Source organism: Bombina bombina, chromosome 7 (assembly GCF_027579735.1).
Source record: "Bombina bombina isolate aBomBom1 chromosome 7, aBomBom1.pri, whole genome shotgun sequence".
NCBI lineage: Eukaryota > Metazoa > Chordata > Amphibia > Anura > Bombinatoridae > Bombina > Bombina bombina.
In genome coordinates, this window is record NC_069505.1 from 601,831,442 (window position 1) to 601,850,984 (window position 19,543).

Genomic DNA, 19,543 nt, shown 5'->3' on the forward strand with positions numbered 1-19,543 from the left:
TCATGCAGACACAGACAGTAGGTAGAAAACACACACATACTAATCAGTGAAACACAGATACTGACAGTGCCAGGATAATGTTACTGATCTCATGAAGACACAGACAGTAGGTAGAAAACACACACATACTAATCAGTGATACAGATACTGACAGTGCCAGGATAATGTTACTGATCTCATGCAGACACAGACAGTAGGTAGAAAACACACACATACTAATCAGTGATATACAGATAATGACAGGGCTAGGATAATGTTACTGACCTCATGCAGACACAGACAGTAGGTATAAAACACACACATACTAATCAGTGATATACAGATAATGACAGGGCTAGGATAATGTTACTGACCTCATGCAGACACACACAGTAGGTAGAAAACACACACATACTAATCAGTGATATACAGATAATGACAGGGCTAGGATAATGTTACTGATCTCATGCAGACACAGACAGTAGGTATAAAACACACACATACTAATCAGTGATACAGATAATGACAGTGCCAGGATAATGTTACTGACCTCATGCAGACACAGACAGTAGGTAGAAAACACACACATACTAATCAGTGAAACACAGATACTGACAGTGCCAGGATAATGTTACTGATCTCATGCAGACACAGACAGTAGGTAGAAAACACACACATACTAATCAGTGATATACAGATAATGACAGGGCTAGGATAATGTTACTGATCTCATGCAGACACAGACAGTAGGTATAAAACACACACATACTAATCAGTGATACAGATAATGACAGTGCCAGGATAATGTTACTGACCTCATGCAGACACAGACAGTAGGTAGAAAACACACACATACTAATCAGTGATATACAGATACTGACAGTGCCAGGATAATGTTACTGATCTCATGCAGACACAGACAGTAGGTAGAAAACACACACATACTAATCAGTGATATACAGATAATGACAGGGCTAGGATAATGTTACTGACCTCATGCAGACACAGACAGTAGGTATAAAACACACACATACTAATCAGTGATATACAGATAATGACAGGGCTAGGATAATGTTACTGACCTCATGCAGACACAGACAGTAGGTATAAAACACACACATACTAATCAGTGATATACAGATAATGACAGGGCTAGGATAATGTTACTGACCTCATGCAGACACAGACAGTAGGTAGAAAACACACACATACTAATCAGTGAAACACAGATACTGACAGTGCCAAGATAATGTTACTGATCTCATGCAGACACAGACAGTAGGTAGAAAACACACACATACTAATCAGTGATACAGATACTGACAGTGCCAGGATAATGTTACTGATCTCATGCAGACACAGACAGTAGGTAGAAAACACACACATACTAATCAGTGATATACAGATAATGACAGGGCTAGGATAATGTTACTGATCTCATGCAGACACAGACAGTAGGTAGAAAACACACACATACTAATCAGTGATACACAGATACAGTGCCAGTATAATGTTACTGATCTCATGCAGACACAGACAGTAGGTATAAAACACACACATACTAATCAGTGATACAGATACTGACAGTGCCAGGATAATGTTACTGATCTCATGCATACACAAACAGTAGGTATAAAACACACACATACTAATCAGTGATACACAGATACTGATACTGACAGTGTCAGATTAATGTTACTGATCTCATGCAGATACAAACAGTAGGTATAAAACACACAAATACTAATCAGTGATACACAGATACTGATACTGACAGTGTCAGATTAATGTTACTGATCTCATGCAGATACAAACAGTAGGTATAAAACACACACATACTAATCAGTGATACACAGATACTGATACTGACAGTGTCAGATTAATGTTACTGATCTCATGCAGATACAAACAGTAGGTAGAAAACACACACATACTAATCAGTGATACACAGATACAGTGCCAGTATAATGTTACTGATCTCATGCAGACACAGACAGTAGGTATAAAACACACACATACTAATCAGTGATACAGATACTGACAGTGCCAGGATAATGTTACTGATCTCATGCAGACACAGACAGAAGGTAGAAAACACACACACATACTAATCAGTGATACACAGATACTGACAAGAGCCAGGATAATGTTACTGATCTCATGCAGACACAGACAGTAGGTAGAAAACACACACATACTAATCAGTGATATACAGATAATGACAGGGCTAGGATAATGTTACTGATCTCATGCAGACACAGACAGTAGGTAGAAAACACACACATACTAATCAGTGATACACAGATACTGACAGTGCCCGGATAATGTTACTGATCTCATGCAGACACAGACAGTAGGTAGAAAACACACACATACTAATCAGTGATACAGAGATACAGTGCCAGGATAATGTTACTGATCTTATGCAGACACAGACAGTACGTATAAAACACACACACACTAATCAGTGAAACACAGATACTGACAGGGCTAGGATAATGTTACTGATCTCATGCAGACAGAGACAGTAGGTAGAAAACACACACACATACTAATCAGTGATACACAGATACTGACAGTGCAGGATAATGTTACGGATCTCATGCAGACACAGACTGTAGGTATAAAACACACACATACTAATCGGTGATACACAGATACTGACAGTGCCCGGATAATGTTACTGATCTCATGCAGACACAGACAGTAGGTAGAAAACACACACATACTAATCAGTGATACACAGATAATGACAGGGCTAGGATAATGTTACTGATCTCATGCAGACACAGACAGTAGGTAGAAAACACACACACATACTAATCAGTGATACACAGATACTGACAGTGCAGGATAATGTTACGGATCTCATGCAGACACAGACTGTAGGTATAAAATACACACATACTAATCGGTGATACACAGATACTGACAGTGCCCGGATAATGTTACTGATCTCATGCAGACACAGACAGTAGGTAGAAAACACACACATACTAATCAGTGATACACAGATAATGACAGGGCTAGGATAATGTTACTGATCTCATGCAGACACAGACAGTAGGTATAAAAACACACACAGGGTCACATTGTACAGTGTAACATTCTCTATCAGTGCTCACCTCTCCGGTCAGCCGGTGACTGCTGCTGTGGGGAGAATTCTTCTTCACAATCGTGTATTCCTACAGGGTGAGGGGGAGATAGGTCAGACTGCAGTTCCCTACAAATTGTTTCTGTAATTTATATTGTGTAATAGATGTGACAGCATACATCCAAAATAACAAGTCTTAAAGGGACATTGCCCAATAAAATGTGTTCCCCTAATGCAGAGTATTCAATTATGGCAAATCATGTTTATTTTTGTATTTCAAATCAATGGTTTTGCTTAGCAAACACATCATGTGTTCTTCTCAGGGAGCCTGAGCATGCAGGTAACGCAGACCTGCTATTGCTATCTATGTTAAAACATGGTTAAGTATTGAAATACTAATTATTGTTACAAGTTATTTCACATTAAAAAAATCTCTCTTCCCTTCACCCTAATGAGATATTAATTAGTGCTATTGTCTCCCGTTTACATAGCTTTTCTACAAGAATATGTTTATTATTTATATTTTCAGTGTAGGTGGTGGTTTCCACAGGCAAAAATCAGCTGTTTCAAACTACAAAATAAAGGTAAAGTATCTGTTTGCAAACACAGCGTACAGTGTCCCTTTATCCTCAAAGGCATTCAAAAAAATCTGTGCATACATTTATTAGTAATTTCTAGACTTAACATCTTAAGCGTAGTGTAAAGGTATATTGTATACAGGGTAACACAGAATCTCCCATTGTCAACATATGTAGATGACTGGAAACAGCTGACAAAAATGGTCCATCTGTAATGTGCTACTTGAAACGGTTTCTGTAGCTACTATTATTATCGGTTAATTGTAGAGCGCCAACAGATTCCGCAGCTCTATAAACATAGGCGGTATACAAGGTAACATTTCTAGGGATCAAATGGGTAGAGGGCCCTGCCGAGAGTCGCACTGTTATAGTCAGCTCTTACACATAGATACAGCCAATAACAAGGACTATCCCCTGTGCTAATGTACATCCCATCTATAGTACAGTCGTTTCTAGGGCACATATACAGCCAATCACAAGGTGCTAATGCACATCCCTAGTATAGCCCTCTCCACGGCACATATTATACAGCCAATCACAAGGTGCTACTATACATCCCATTTTTAGTACAGTCCTCTCCACAGCAGATATACAGCCAATCGCAGAGGCTAATGTACATCCCATCTCAACTACATCTCTCTCCTATTAACATATACAGCCAATCACAAGGTGGTAATGTACATCCCATCTTTAGTACAGTCCTCTTCTGGGCACATATACAGCCAATCACAAGGTGCTAAGTACATCCCATTTCTAGTACAGTACTCTCCACAGCACATATACAGCCAATCACAGAGGCTAATGTACATCCCATCTCTACTACATCTCTCTCCTAGGCACATATAAAGCCAATCACAAGGTGGTAATGTACATCCCATCTTTAGTACAGTCCTCTCCACGGCACATATACTGCCAATCACAGAGGCTAATGCACATCCCATCTCTACTACATCTCTCTCCTAGGCACATATAAAGCCAATCACAAGGTGCTAATGTACATCCCATCTTTAGTAGTCCTCTTCTGAGCACATATACATCCAATCACAAGGTGCTAATGTACATTCCATCTCTAGTACAGTCCTATCCAGGGCACATATACAGCCAATCACAAGGTGCTAAGTACATCCCATTTCTACTACAGTCCTCTCCACAGCATATATACAGCCAATCACAGGGTGCAATGTGCATCCCATCTCTAGTACAGTCCTCTCCTGGGCACATATACAGCCATTCACAAGGTGCTAATGTACATCCCATCTCTAGTACAGTCCTCTCCACAGCATATATACAGCCAATCACAGGGTGCAATGTACATCCCATCTCTAGTACAGTCCTCTCCACAGCACATATAAAGCCAATTACAAGGTGCTAATGTACATCCCATCTCGTACAGTCCTCTCCACAGCACATATACAGCCAATCACAAGGTGCTAATGTACATCCCATCTCTAGTACAGTCCTCTCCACAGCACATATAAAGCCAATTACAAGGTGCTAATGTACATCCCATCTCGTACAGTCCTCCCCAGAGCACATATACAGCCAATCACAAGTTGCTAATGTACATCCCATCTCTAGTACAGTCCTCTCCACAGCACATATACAGCCAATCACAAGGTGCTAATGTACATCCCAACCTCTAGTACAGTCCTCTCCACGGCAAATATACAGCCAATCACAAGGTGCTAATGTACATCCCATCTCTAGTATAGCCCTCTCCAGGGCACATATACAGTCAATCACAAGGTGCTAATGTACATCCCATCTCTAGTATAGCCCTCTCCTGGGCACATATACAGTCAATCACAAGGTGCTAATGTACATCCCATCTCTAGTACAGCCCTCTCCACGGCACATATACAGCCAATTACAAGGTGCTAATGTACATCCCATCTCTAGTACAGCCCTATCCACGGCACATATACAGCCAATTACAAGGTGCTAATGTACATCCCATCTCTAGTACATTCCTCTCCTAGGCACATATACAGCCAATCACAAGGTGCTAATGTACATCCCATCTCTAGCACAGTCCTCTCCACGGCACATATACAGCCAATCGCAGAGGCTAATGTACATCCCTAGTACAGCCCTCTCCCACGAAGAAAACGTAAACTATTTTGTCTTTGTTAATATTAATTTTTCCCAGTTCTGTCCCTTTATATTATGTGCCTTCCCTGTCTTCATTTTGACCATCACAGGCCTTTTAACATTCCACAATCTCAGCACACAGACAACAGAAAGAAGACCAGAGTTTTTATGACTGTCCCCAGCGGGTCTCACCTGACCGGTCAGCAGATAGATAAAGCCCAGGGCGTGACTCAAGAACTGCTCTGCCATCTGCATCTTGTAGCTGTTCATCTTGTTAATAGTGAGTTGTCTGATGCTATAAATGTGATAAAAGAATAAGAATGACGGTAGAAATTAGAAAAGTGAATGAATGTTTTATTTTTCCTATATTTTTAGGATGAAATCTGACTAGGTGCAAGACAAGTAAATAACACAAACAATACAAACACATATGTGTGTGTATTTGTATATAAGTTAGAGACAATAGCTTTACTTCACTGCAGATTGAAACTGTGCCTGGGTACAATGCATTTAATAAAAATGCTTCTAGTAAACGTTATTACTGTTTCCCAGTGGCATACGCACATATGCTGTGAGGGCCATGCACCACATATGTGCCTGTTACAATTACTCAGCTCTTCGGATATGGTGCAAAAGCAGCCATAGACAATACACAAATAAATAAGAGCGGCTGTGTTCGTTTGTGGAACGAGCAGAAATGCACTGCTGGAATCTGGTTTAACACAACCTGTGAGCAAATGACAAGAGGCACCTATGTGTAGTTAACAATACCCAGCTAGCTCCCAGTAGTGCACTGTTATTCTTTCAACAAAGGATACTAAGAGAATGAAGCAAATTTGATAACTGAAGTAAATTGGAAAGTTGTTTGAAATTATATGTTCTATTTGAATCACAAAATAAAATATATGGGTTTTATGTCCCTATAAGGGAGTTAAACACATAGGCAGCTAGTGTTAATACTGCAAAAGAAATCTGCCGTCTCTTTGTAGGCTCTTAAGCGAATAAAGTTTTTACATTTTACATTAAATGTGTGAAGAAAAAAAAAAAATCAAAAAGAAAAGTAATATTATGTGACATTAAATTTAGATGAAATTCAGCTTTCATCATCCGTAAATAGTTTTAGCTTGTGCACTGTCTATGGCTGCTTTGCGCCATAAACGGCAGAGTTGCATAACCGTAACAAGGACAATATGTGGCGCACAACAATATACATTGACAAAATATTCTCAACTCAAAGGAAAGCAACGGTCAGCAAAACTAGAGAACTTAAAGGCCGTTAATAGTAAGAAAACAAGGACATGCTATCATTTGTTAGCGTATTGACCCTGCACAACTGTGTTTAACCCCAGCAAAGACACTTTTATTTTTCACTTTCTGCAATGAGATTTTTTTTTTTGTGTGAAATTTTCTGCAGGTCATTTTCAAATGAAGCAGTTACACTATAAAGCACCAGCTCAACTGCAATGTGTTGATTAACTGGAAAATAAAGCGACTGATAAAGTTTTATAATATATTGCAATTCACATAAGCTGCAGATTTGTTTCCTTTGCTCTTGGCCTAAAGTTACAAAATTATAAGGTAAAAATGTAGTCGCTTTGATGATCACTGCTCTGCATCTGACTGTTCTCTTCCAACAGCGCTTTGCTCTGGCTGCGCTGTGTTAAGGGAAATGTATACAGCACAGCCAGAGCACAGCACTGTTTGAAGAGAACAGCCTGATGTGGAGTAGCGCTGCAAAGCAAAAGCACCAACAGTTTCTGCATGTGCCTTTCGCAAACATGCTGCATTTTCTGCAATGATATCTAAGATCACAGAATGTTCTACCTCGGAGTTAAACACACAGTAGAAGTACTACTTGGGACCTTTGGAGCACTGCTGGTCCTGAACGGAAACTGCTGTTTATCCAATCAGCTGCAACTTTGGACCAACAGTGCTCTATGGGTCCTGAATAAAACTTCTACTGTGTGTTTAATACCTTTGCTGGGGTTAAACACTCAGTAGTGAAGGGTCGATAGTCTTAAAATTACACACTCTAATGAATCAGAGCATGTTAGTTGTTTACTATTATGGTCCTTTGAAACAACAAGTAAGTTATCCAGGGGCTCATTTGTCGTATTCTATATATTTTGTGAAGAAAGCTGTTTTCTCTTTGTTATATCTACATAATAGATGACCTGCAAAGCCTAAAGTATTTACTATCTGGCACTTTACAGAATCAGAGTCTGTATCTGTCTTGTTTTTACTTGTTTTAAATAAAGTAAGTTTTGCACTTACTTCTTGCTGCCATACCTTTTATTTGGACTTACACCCTGACATTTGGTGTAGTACTTTCTGGTATATCGTATCCTGACCCTTTGGAGTTCGAGCCACTCCGGAGGTCAGTCTGCTGGGTGACTGTTTGATTCCAGCCTGCTCTATCTGCGCTACCAAATGTGAGTGTAAATATTCTACATACCAGCTTTCACATATTCATACAGTACTAGGCCACCTGGCGCTTCTGTTTCTCTATACTGTCTACACATTGCCGATTCTGGATCTTGACCTTGATCCATCCACAGACAGCTGCCTGGACCTGGATTCACCACTTACACCTGGGTTCCTGATCTACCTCACACCCCGTTTTCTATTTATGGGACGTTGGTACTCTTGTCATATTTATTGACCTGTTAAATTGCATTTTGTCATATTGTTTGACCATTTATTAGATTGTATCACTGTATAATTTTTTGGTTATATCTTATTTGTACAAATCATTCATTTTCTCTGACCAAGGGGCGCCCTCTATATTTTATTTCATATCCTGAATCAGAGTATCTCATTTATTTCCAATGGCATGGAGAGTCCACAAATCCATTCAATTACTAGTGGGAAATCTACTCCTGGCCACCAAGTGGAGGCAAAGAACACCTCATCTAACTGCATTAACATCTTTCTCAATCTTGCAGTCCTCGCCTCCTGTTTCTCAACCTCCTACCCTTCTAGATTGTAAGTTCCCACAGAATAGGGCCCTCAATTCCTCCTGTATGTGTTTGTAAATGTTGTCCTGTCTCTTACAAGTTTTATATCATTGTTTTATTTAAATTAATTGTATCCATGGACAGCGCTGCAGAATATGTTGGCGCTTCATAAATAAAGTATAATAATAAAAAATAAAAAAAATGAATCCTTTAATGGGTACCTTTCCCTGCAAGCAAGGATTAGGGTTATGCTGTGTCCATGTAATTCTCTTTAGTAAGAGTAATGGTGGCTTTTAGCAGTTGGAAGACGGTGAGGTGGTCTTTGTTTACCTTTCAACATTTTTGCTACCCCTATATAGAAAACCAGGGTTGGTTACTCTGTTTTTTCTTTATCTACAGGTCTATGTCAGTGAGGATTCTGTCACACCTGTTTGCTGTACCTGCCCTACAGCGGATCCGCAAGCAAGTGCTTTTACCTTCTAGGTGAGAAGAATGCAGCACTTAAAGAAATAAAAAAGGACACTTAAAGAACAAGGTAGATCCTTATGGGACTGAATATCCCTTTAAAAGGTTTGGGATTTATTGGGCAGCAGTTCAGGGCACTGTTCTGTCATGTGAAGGCTTTTTTTGATTTTGGCTATGGGGGTTTGCATAAGTTTAGCTTTTATTTGATTTGGTTATATATCTTTAAGAAAGTTGTTGGACCGCACCTTACTTTTGAATTTGCGATCATGTGACCACTCAGTTACTTTCTGAGTGCTGAACAGTTGGTTTCTAGCCGGCTGTTTGGAAGCCGGATTTTCTAGCATTAGATCGTTTTTCTGCCTGTCGCTGCTCTCTGATGTTTGCAGCTTTCTAGGATCTGCAGTTTGAACAGGATTTATCTGCTGGTGTGGATTGGATTCCTGGTTATCGGTTGGGTGAGTCTCTCTAGCATGGCTGGGGTGTAGAGGTGCCGGTTTTAATAATTATTTATCTACGCTTAGAATTTTATTCTAATTTTTTATATTGAAATTAGAGTATAAGAGAAATAAAGAGCTATTTTATTTACTATGGATGCCGATCCCAAGCTTTCTGTCATTTGATAAATGTCTTTATTGTGCAGATGCCCAGGTTATTCCTCCTGTGCAATTTTGTTTCCCCTTGTCTTAATAAGGTTTTATTATCTAAGGTAAGGATTCCTAATATGGGCATTCTTTTTGTCAGGATAATGCTGTTCAGGGGTTGTCTCAGCCTTCTGCTAACATATCTCAGTCTTTGACAGATTCACAGGCAGTGCCCTGCGGTTCCTCTCAGTCAGTCTCTGGGAGTGTTTGTTTGCTTAAAGATTTTGCGGAACAGTTGACTTCTGCAGCCCTAAGTGCTTTACCTAGTTCTGGTAAAAGGAAAAGGAAATCTAAGAACATTTCTATGGGTTCTGATTCCGCCAGGACTGATTTGGTCAGTCTTTCTCAGTTATCTAGCGAGGATCATTCCTCTGCAGCTTCTGAGGGCGAGATCACCGATTCAGAATCTGCAGTTCCTAGTACATTATATTCTGAGGAGGTTAATTTTAGATTTAAACTGGAGCATCTCCGTTTACTTTTGAAGGAGGTTTTAGCTACTTTGGATGACTCTCAAGCAGTTGCAGAGGCTCCTAAAAGGGGCTAAAATAAACTGAATATAGTTTTTGATATCAAACCTAAATCTGTGGAGGTTTTTCCTGTTCTGTTGCATTAAAAAAATCATTTTAACAGACTGAATTTTTTAACAATCTTAAAAACAAACTAGTGCCTGACTACGTATTTGATACAAACAAACATTGCTAGGTACTCACCACCCCTTTTAAGTCTTTATGATCCGCTGCTGCTTTACAGAATGTGACTGTTGCTACGGCTCAGGAAAATGACATCACTCCCAATATGCAGTGCGACAATAACCCAACTTCATGAAAGCTCTAAGTAAACAAAAGAGCAGAATGCTCGGATTAGGTGGAAAACGGTGAAATATTTAATGCAGTCTCATGTTAAATATAACAGACTCACTTAATGCAAATAACCTGAAGAGTGTTGCGCAAATTGACAAGCTTCTGCAGAGATAAAAAAATCACATTCCAATATTCTTCACATAGAAGAACATGTTCTATTTATTCTTAATTAGTTGGACGAAGAACGTGCAAATGAAGAGCGCTGCTGGCTGTTAGAGGTGGATGATGGTTGTTGGTGAGCAATGGGCTACATAGATAGGTAGTAGAAAATAAGCGAGGCAAAGAGTAACTCCTGTAGGCAGGTAGGGATATAAGCCAAGCAACAAAATACTGAACAGCGTAGAATTAAACCATTTATTTCCAGGGAAAATGTAAAAAAATACTCAGGGAAACAGTCTGCATACAAATCTCAGGAAGAGTGGCAAGTGTGATTTTTGGATGCGTCATAGGTAGGGATATAGTTCACACCTGATGTTGGATAAGAGTCTGGCTCGCAATCGGCGCGTCAATACATCCCAAAGATATTCAACGGGACTGAGTTCAGAGCTCTGCACAGGTCACACCAAACCACGTCTTCATGAACCTCGCTTTGTGCTGGAATAAGAAGGGGCCTTCCCCAAATTGATGTCACAAAGTTGGAAGCAACCAATTTTCTAAAATGTATTTGTATCCTGTAGCATTAAGATGACACTTCACTGGAGCTAAGTGGCCTAGTACAGACCTTGAACAGCCCCAGACCATTATATCTCCTCCACCAAACTTTACAGTAGGCACTAGACATTCCAGTTGGCTGCCAGATAATGACGCACGATTCCTCACTCCTGACAACACATTTCTACTCCTCCAGAGTCCAGTGGCAGCATTCTATACACCACTCCATATATTGATGGGAGACTTGTGCACAGCCATATAGGACCCCATTTCAGGAAGCTCTCGGCACACAGTCTTATGCTGATGCTGCTTCCAGATGTAGTTTGGACTCTGTAGCAAGTGATGCAACAGATAATAAGTGATTTATACACCCTACATGCTTCAGCGGCCGCACTCTGCGACTTTGATTGGTCTATCACTTTGTAGCTGGGCTGTTGTTGCTCCTAGATGCCTCCACTTCACAAAAACAGCATTTACAGATGACCAAATCAAGGCTAGTAGGGCAGAAATGTACAAAACCGACTTGTGGCAAAAGTGGCATTCTATGACAGTGCCACATTTAAAATCACTGAGATCTTCAACAAAGGATACCATGTGAACAAAGCAAATTTGATCATAGAAATAATGGTATAAAATTGTAATTAATATCTAAATAATGAAAGTTTCATTTTGACTTTACTGCCCCAATAAATTGCAGTTTAAGGTTAAATGAGTGAACCAGCAACATAAACGCCCCCGCATGTGTGATTTCATAATTCTGCTGCACCCAATCTTCTAACATGCGACACAGAATACAGCAGTATCTGAGTCAGGTTGTGACATTAACATGTACGCGCCTTCCTGGCATAAACACCACCTTTCATGTTTGTTATGGCCACTGCCTACTGTACAAGCACTTCCGATCTACACCGATCCCTACAAAAAGGTATAGCCACTTACGGCAGTGTTTAGCAACCTTTTTGTAGCAAGTACCCCTGTATGCATACGTGTGTTATCTATGTACCCCAACTGTAGCACAAGTATTACTGATCTTTCACATAAACAAAAAATGGAAATCATGTGTATCACTTGATTTCACAAGCTTGGAGTAAATATACAGAATCAGATATTTGTTTATGTTTTCATAAATTTAATATTTGGCAATATTACAACAGAAAATAATTAACACATAAAACACAGATATAATTGTATGCAATTAATGTGAGTCTTACATTAAAGGGATATGAAACCCAAATTGTTTCTTTCATGATTCAGACAAAGCAGCAATTTTAAGCAACTTTCTAATTTACTCCTATTATCAATTTTCTTCATTCTCTTGGTACCTTTATTTGAAAAGCAGGAATGTCAGCTTAGGAGCCAGCACATTTTTTGTTCAGCACCCTGGGTAGCATGTCATGTTTACAATAGCTACAGCAGGTAAATAATAATAATGAAGGTCTATCCCTGGGGTACCCCTTGGTAATATCACAGGTACCTCAGGGGTACATACACCACACACTGAGACACTAGGACTTACGGTAATAGGGTTGCCACCTTTTCCTCAAAAAAATACCGGCCATGGGTGAGGGCGGGCCACAAAAGGGCAGGGCCACAAAAGAGGCAGATTGACTCAATGTTACATGCCCCATCCTTACTCTGTTTCTTTAACTTGTAAATTGTGAAAATAAATAAATAAAAATATAAGTAACACATCAGGCTACTTCAGTGCCACCCTGAAAAATACCCAAATGAATATGGGTGTTTGCTTATTGCTGAGTTAGGTGATCTGTGTGTACAGGCAAATACAGGGCAAACGACTTTTATTTTAAAATCTGGCACATTTGCTTCTCTAGCACCAGAATATTCACCTTCAAACTACACTTTACACCCTCATTCTCTGGGAACTTAACCCTATAGGATGTGCACACAGATTAAAGGACCAGTCAACACATTAGATTTGCATAATCAACAAATGCAAGATAACAAGACAATGCAATAGCCCTTAGTCTGAACTTCAAATGAGTAGTAGATTTTTTTTATAACAAATTTCAAAAGTTATGTAGATTTCCACTCCCCTTGTACCATGTGATAGCAATCAGCCAATTACAAATGCATATACGTATAGTCTGTGAACTCTTGCACATCAGTAGGATCTGGTAACTCAAAAATTGGACATATAAAAAACTGTGCACATTTTTTTTTAATGGAAGTAAATTGGAAAGTTGTTTCAAATGACATGCTGTATCTGAATCATGAAAATGTAATTTAACCTGAGTGTCCCTTTAACAAACATTATAGGGTTAAGTTCTCAGAGCTGTGTGTGTAAATGTCAGCTGCCTTTCTCTGCAGCTCCAAATGTATTACTTAGGGAAACTCTGCAGCAAGTTCTAGCAGCTATGGGGGCAGGGGACCAGCTCATACACCTTTATTGTTCTTATCTCTACACATTCTTCTCTAATGTGATGTCAGCTGCTGTGTGAGGAGTATAAATTACAGATGTAGAGAACATGATATCAGACTGGTTTTTAATACTGCTAAATAGTAAATACATATTAATGGCACATTTGATATATGCATTAGTCTTTTTGTATTATAATTGCTGACATACATCACCAATCCCAGGCTCCAGTCAGATGAGCAAAGGACTCACAATGTTTGACTAATGCAAACGGAGGCTAAACAGTGCAACCAATAAACAAGAGCCTTTCATCAGTCAGATTTGACAGCAGGGATAGCCAATGAGAGAAGAGTTGTCACAAAATGCAAGTGTAAATAACTACTACAGTGTCGGGGTTCTTGGAGAGGAGGGCAGCATAGAAGAGCTGCTGCCGGGCTTGTTTAAACGTATTCTGCACAATAAATAGATTGCTGTAGCCAAGCTCTTGGGGATCCAGAATTTGTGTTTTTATGCGTTGTGAGTAGGAGCTCAAACAACATGACAGAGTTACAGACTACATACACTCTTAGAATATAAAAAACCGGCTCCTAATTGCTGAATACCGGCTGGGTATCAACCCTAACGGTAATACAATTACTTACCGGCCCGGTTTTCAGTGACACGCACAAGCGTATTATAGTCAGATAACCACCGGATTCACGTGACATCTACTTCCTTTGGCTACCGATAGGCTGCAGAGTGTCACGTGGTGAACAAGCGCTGTATTATGGGCATTGTAGTTAACAATACTTCAACTCCAAAATCTCCGTAGGGTGCTGCAGCAAATATAATATCTAGATCATATCTTTATAACTTCTGGTCTAAAGAAGCCCGCACTGTTCAGTTAGTATATACGTTATTGTGACGCCACAATATAACTGCACCTAATATGGACGAATCAACTCTTTTGTTTTCAGTCACGACATCACGTGCTGACTGACAGCAATCCCTAGTCTTCGCAGATGATTCTGGGAATTGTAGTTGTATTCTCTTCCTCCTTTTCTTCCCCAGACTACTTGCTATTGTAGTCGGACGTGTAGAGTGGGGTAAGTATAGCTGTAACCGACATCTGCAGAGAGTAACAGTTAGTGGCTGCTCATGTGTAGGTCAGGATGACTTCATTCCTGTGCGAAGGGTTAACTGGCACTGGGGATATTATTCAGGTAGCCACCCCTGTGCTGTTGTATAACTAGCCAGGGAAGGGATGACTGGCACTGTATATATTACTGGATGAGTCAGGATGGGGTTAATATTCGTAATGTAGAGTTAAGGGATAACTGACACTGGGTGTATTACTGGTTGATTCAGTAAGGGTTAATATGATGTAGAATTAAGAAGGGATGACTGATACTGTGTATTACTAGATGAGTCAGGATGGGGTTAATCCCTGTGCTGTGGTAAAATGAGTCAGGGAAGAGATGGCTGGCACTGTTTATATTACTGGATGAGTCAGGATGGGGTTAATCCCTGTGCTGTGGTAAAATGAGTCAGGGAAGAGATGGCTGGCACTGTTTATATTACTAGATGAGTCAGGATGGGGTTAATCCCTGTGCTGTGGTAAAATGAGTCAGGGAAGAGATGGCTGGCACTGTTTATATTACTGAATGAGTCAGGATGGGGTTAATATTAAGGGATAACTGACACTGGGTGTATTACTGGTTGATTCAGTAAGGGTTAATATGATGTAGAATTAAGAAGGGATGACTGACACTGTGTATATTACTAGATGAGTCAGGATGGGGTTAATCCCTGTGCTGTGGTAAAATGAGTCAGGGAAGAGATGGCTTGCACTGTTTATATTACTGGATGAGTCAGGAAGGGGTTAATCCATGTGCTGTGGTAAAATGAGTCAGGGAAGAGATGGCTGGCACTGTTTATATTACTGGATGAGTCAGGATGGGGTTAATCCCTGTGCTGTGGTAAAATGAGTCAGGGAAGAGATGGCTGGCACTGTGTATATTACTGGATGAGTCAGGATGGGGTTAATCCCTGTGCTGTGGTACAATGAGTCAGGGAAGGGATGGCTGGCACTGTGTATATTACTAGATGAGTCAGGATGGGGTTAATCTATGTGCTGTGGTAAAATGAGTCAGGGAAGAGATGGCTGGCACTGTTATATTACTGGATGAGTCCTGGGGTTAATCCCTGTGCTATGGTACAATGAGCCAGGGAATGGATGAATGGCACTGTATATATTGCTGTATGAGTCAGGATGGGGTTAATCCATGTGCTGCTGTGGTACAATGAGTCAGGGAAGAGATGATTGGCACTGTATATATTACTGGACGAGTCAGGATGGGGTTAATCCCTGTGCTGTGGTACAATGAGTCAGGGAAGGGATGACTGGCACTGTTATATTACTGGATGAGTCAGGATGGGGTTAATCCCTGTGCTGTGGTACAATGAGTCAGGGAAGGGATGACTGACACTGTGTATATTGCTGGATTAGTCAGGATGGGGTTAATCTGTGTGCTGTGGTACAATGAGTTAGGGAAGGGATGACTGACACTGTGTATATTACTAGATGGGTCAGGATGGGGTTAATTTGTGTGCTATAAAAAACAAGAAGTGCGGCAGCAACAAGCAGAGACAAAAAGAAAGTATGTTAAAAATACAATACTTTATTATTTCATTAAAAAGCCAATAGGCAAAAATATATAAAGATACAAAGGGTAGCAGGATAGAAACCTCCTTACATGTTTCGTGCCTATGTTTGGCACTTAATCATAGGAGTCAATTTGTGTGCTGTGGTACAATGAGTCAGGGAAGAGATGGCTGGCACCGTGTATGTTACTGGATTAGTCAGGATGGGGTTAATTTGTGTGCTGTGGTACAATGAGTCTGGGAAGAGATGACTGGCACTGTATATATTACTGGATGAGTCAGGATGGGGTTAATATTTGTGATGTAGAGTTAAGAAGGGATAACTGACACTGTGTATATTACTGGATGAGCCAGGATGGGGTTAATCCCTGTGCTGTGGTACAATGAGTCAGGGAAGGGATAACTGACACTGGGTATATTACTGGATGAGTCATGAAGGGGTTAATCCATGTTCTGTATGTCTGTACAATTAGGCAGTAAATTGTGGCTATTATTAGATGATTTACCAGATGGCTATATATATATATAAAAACTCAGGTGAATAAATAATGAACGTACATTTCAAATTATAGACTTGGTGGTGAACTTCTTTTTCCGTACAATACCCCTTTAATTCGGGAATAAATACCATGTTGTGTATATATAATGTCACAACATCCTCTCCAATAAGTAACATTTGTAAACAGGGATCTGGGGGTTTACTACACTGTGCACTTCAAATTCTCGTGTGAACTTAAATGTCAGGAAAAGGGGGGCAAAATAGCTCATGAAAGGGTACTGCAAAAGTCTTACTTCACTTGCTTAAACATATCATATTACAATCTCAAGGTGTTTAAAACAAATGAACACATTGGTTTGCTGCAATTGTTTTTCAATGGGCAAAACTCTACTCACCATGTTCCTTATTTGGAGGAGCCTCTCTGCTGGGTGTCAACAGACGATAACAAACTGTGTATACAAATAAGTAGTAGATTTATTTTTTGACAAATTTAAAATATTTCTTGCATTTCCTTGCCCCTTTTATCACGTGACAGCCATCAGCTAATCACAGTTTGATAATGGAAGTATAGGGGAACTATTTTTTTTTTTATTGCATGCTCTATCTGAATCTTGCAAGCTTTTTTTATTTTTATTTATTCCTTTAGTAAAAGGGTTTTAGTTGAAGAAACAGGGAGAGGCTTATAGAATGTTCTACTAAACTTCTGATGCGGTTTACACGCTTACTGCATGTTTCATCATAGCAGCTGTCTATAATGTGACTATATATAGTGCAAACATTTACTTATTGGCCAATAAAAGGTTGTATGAACCAATAAACCTACTTAACGTGATAGAACCGTGTATAATAATCTCAATTTAGAGGCATACTTAGAATAAAAAGTGTTAAAAGTATTCATGAAAATGCAAAATACAACTTAAAATATGGAAAAGGGTAATGGAGAAAATAAACGACCAAAAAAAGTCACACAAAAATGATTACAATTAAAATGAAGAAATAACGAAACGTATATAGAGAAAATATGTACAAAAAAATTAATGAAAAAAATAAATAAAATGGATTAAGGAAATAAAATAAAACAGAATAATCAATAAATTCAAATGAGATTAGATCATCCAGTGTATTTGTCTAGAGACCGTATGGGGTAGAGGTTGCTGGTAAAAGAACAGTCAGTGTGGTCATATTGAGTCTGGAAAAAGCCCGGATTTCAGCAGGTGGACTTAAAGGGACAGTCTACTCCAACAACTTTTTATTTATTATCTATTGACTTGCACTTTAGTCAATTAGTGCTGGTTCCTTCACAACTCCACGGGAGAGAGCACAATTTTATCTATATGGCCCACATGAACTAGTAGTCCCCTGTTGTGTAAAGCAAATAAAAAAGCGTGTGATAAGAGGCTGTCTGTAGTGGCTTAGAAACAGGCAGACATGTAGAGATATAAATGTTATAAAGTATATTAATATAACAATGCTGGTTGTGCAAATCTGGGGAATGGGTAGTAAAGGCGTTATCTATCTTTTTATACAATAACAGTTTTGTTGTTGAGTGTCCCTTTAAACATTGTAATCTTCAGCACCACGTCAGCGGACAGCGTCTACAAAAGAGAGGTCTCAGTCTAGCAGTAAACTTATATCATGTGATTTATTTTGTATTCAGGGATAGGAATAGAACTTCATATCTCACTCTAGGTGCAATAGAATAATACCATTTCTCCTTTCTTAGACCTGGCTCAATTAAAGGGACAGTAAATACAGATTTTTATGTAAAATGTTTAGTCATGCATAGTGAACCAACTTAAAAATATACTTTCGTTATTTATATTGTCCTTTTTAAAGTAATGAAGCGCTTACAAATTAATATTTTCTAATTATCAGTGCTAAAAAATGCAGCCTGCTGAGGTTTCAAGGCTTACCCTGCTACATATTTGTCTATAATGGAATTTAGCAAAACACAGCTTTATACTAGCATGATTACAGTGGCTAGCCTTTAGTCTGCAAACTCAATCTCTGATTGGCTCCTCCAAATAAGGCGGATGGGGTTTGGCAATAAACAAGTAATCTGCGACACGTGCGCTTTCTGTTACCTTAAAAATAAAGACAGCTTAACCCCTTAATGACCACAGCACTTTTCCATTTTCTGACCGTTTGGGACCAAGGCTATTTTTACATTTCTGCAGTGTTTGTGTTTAGCTGTAATTTTCCTCTTACTCATTTACTGTACCCACACATATTATATACCGTTTTTCTCGCCATTAAATGGACTTTCTAAAGATACCATTATTTTCATCATATCTTATAATTTACTATAAAAAAAAATATAAAATATGAGGAAAAAATGGAAAAAAACACACTTTTTCTAACTTTGACCCCCAAAATCTGTTACACATCTGCAACCACCAAAAAACACTCATGCTAAATAGTTTCCAAATTTTGTCCTGAGTTTAGAAATACCCAATGTTTACATGTTCTTTGCTTTTTTTGCAAGTTATAGGGCAATAAATACAAGAAGCACTTTGCTATTTCCAAACCACTTTTTTTCAAAATTAGCGCTAGTTACATTGGAACACTGATATCTGTCAGGAATACCTGAATATCCCTTGACATGTATATATTTTTTTTTAGAAGACATCCCAAAGTATTGATCTAGGCCCATTTTGGTATATTTCATGCAACCATTTCACCGCCAAATGCGATCAAATAAAAAAAAT

The 19,543-nt window shown here is 39.2% G+C and overlaps 2 protein-coding genes across 6 annotated transcripts in view; one reads left to right on the top strand and one right to left on the bottom strand.

The window, feature by feature from the left end:
- Positions 1–14,472, bottom strand: part of LOC128667211 (zinc finger protein 514) — a 107,596-nt gene extending 93,124 nt beyond the window's left edge. For all 5 annotated transcript variants that reach the window (XM_053722149.1, XM_053722147.1, XM_053722150.1 and 2 more), the window contains exons 1-4: positions 14,335–14,472; positions 10,516–10,635; positions 5,935–6,037; positions 3,105–3,164 (exon numbers count right to left, since the gene is read on the bottom strand). In XM_053722149.1, coding sequence (XP_053578124.1) covers positions 3,105–3,164; positions 5,935–6,012 — 138 coding nt within the window. In that variant the 5' untranslated portion in view covers positions 6,013–6,037; positions 10,516–10,635; positions 14,335–14,472. The remainder of the gene's footprint in view (positions 1–3,104; positions 3,165–5,934; positions 6,038–10,515; positions 10,636–14,334) is intronic.
- Positions 14,473–14,656: 184 nt separating this feature from the next.
- Positions 14,657–19,543, top strand: part of LOC128667210 (zinc finger protein 391) — a 75,696-nt gene continuing 70,809 nt past the window's right edge. The window contains exon 1 of the mRNA XM_053722144.1: positions 14,657–14,778. The gene's annotated coding sequence lies outside the window, so the exon portion shown is untranslated. The remainder of the gene's footprint in view (positions 14,779–19,543) is intronic.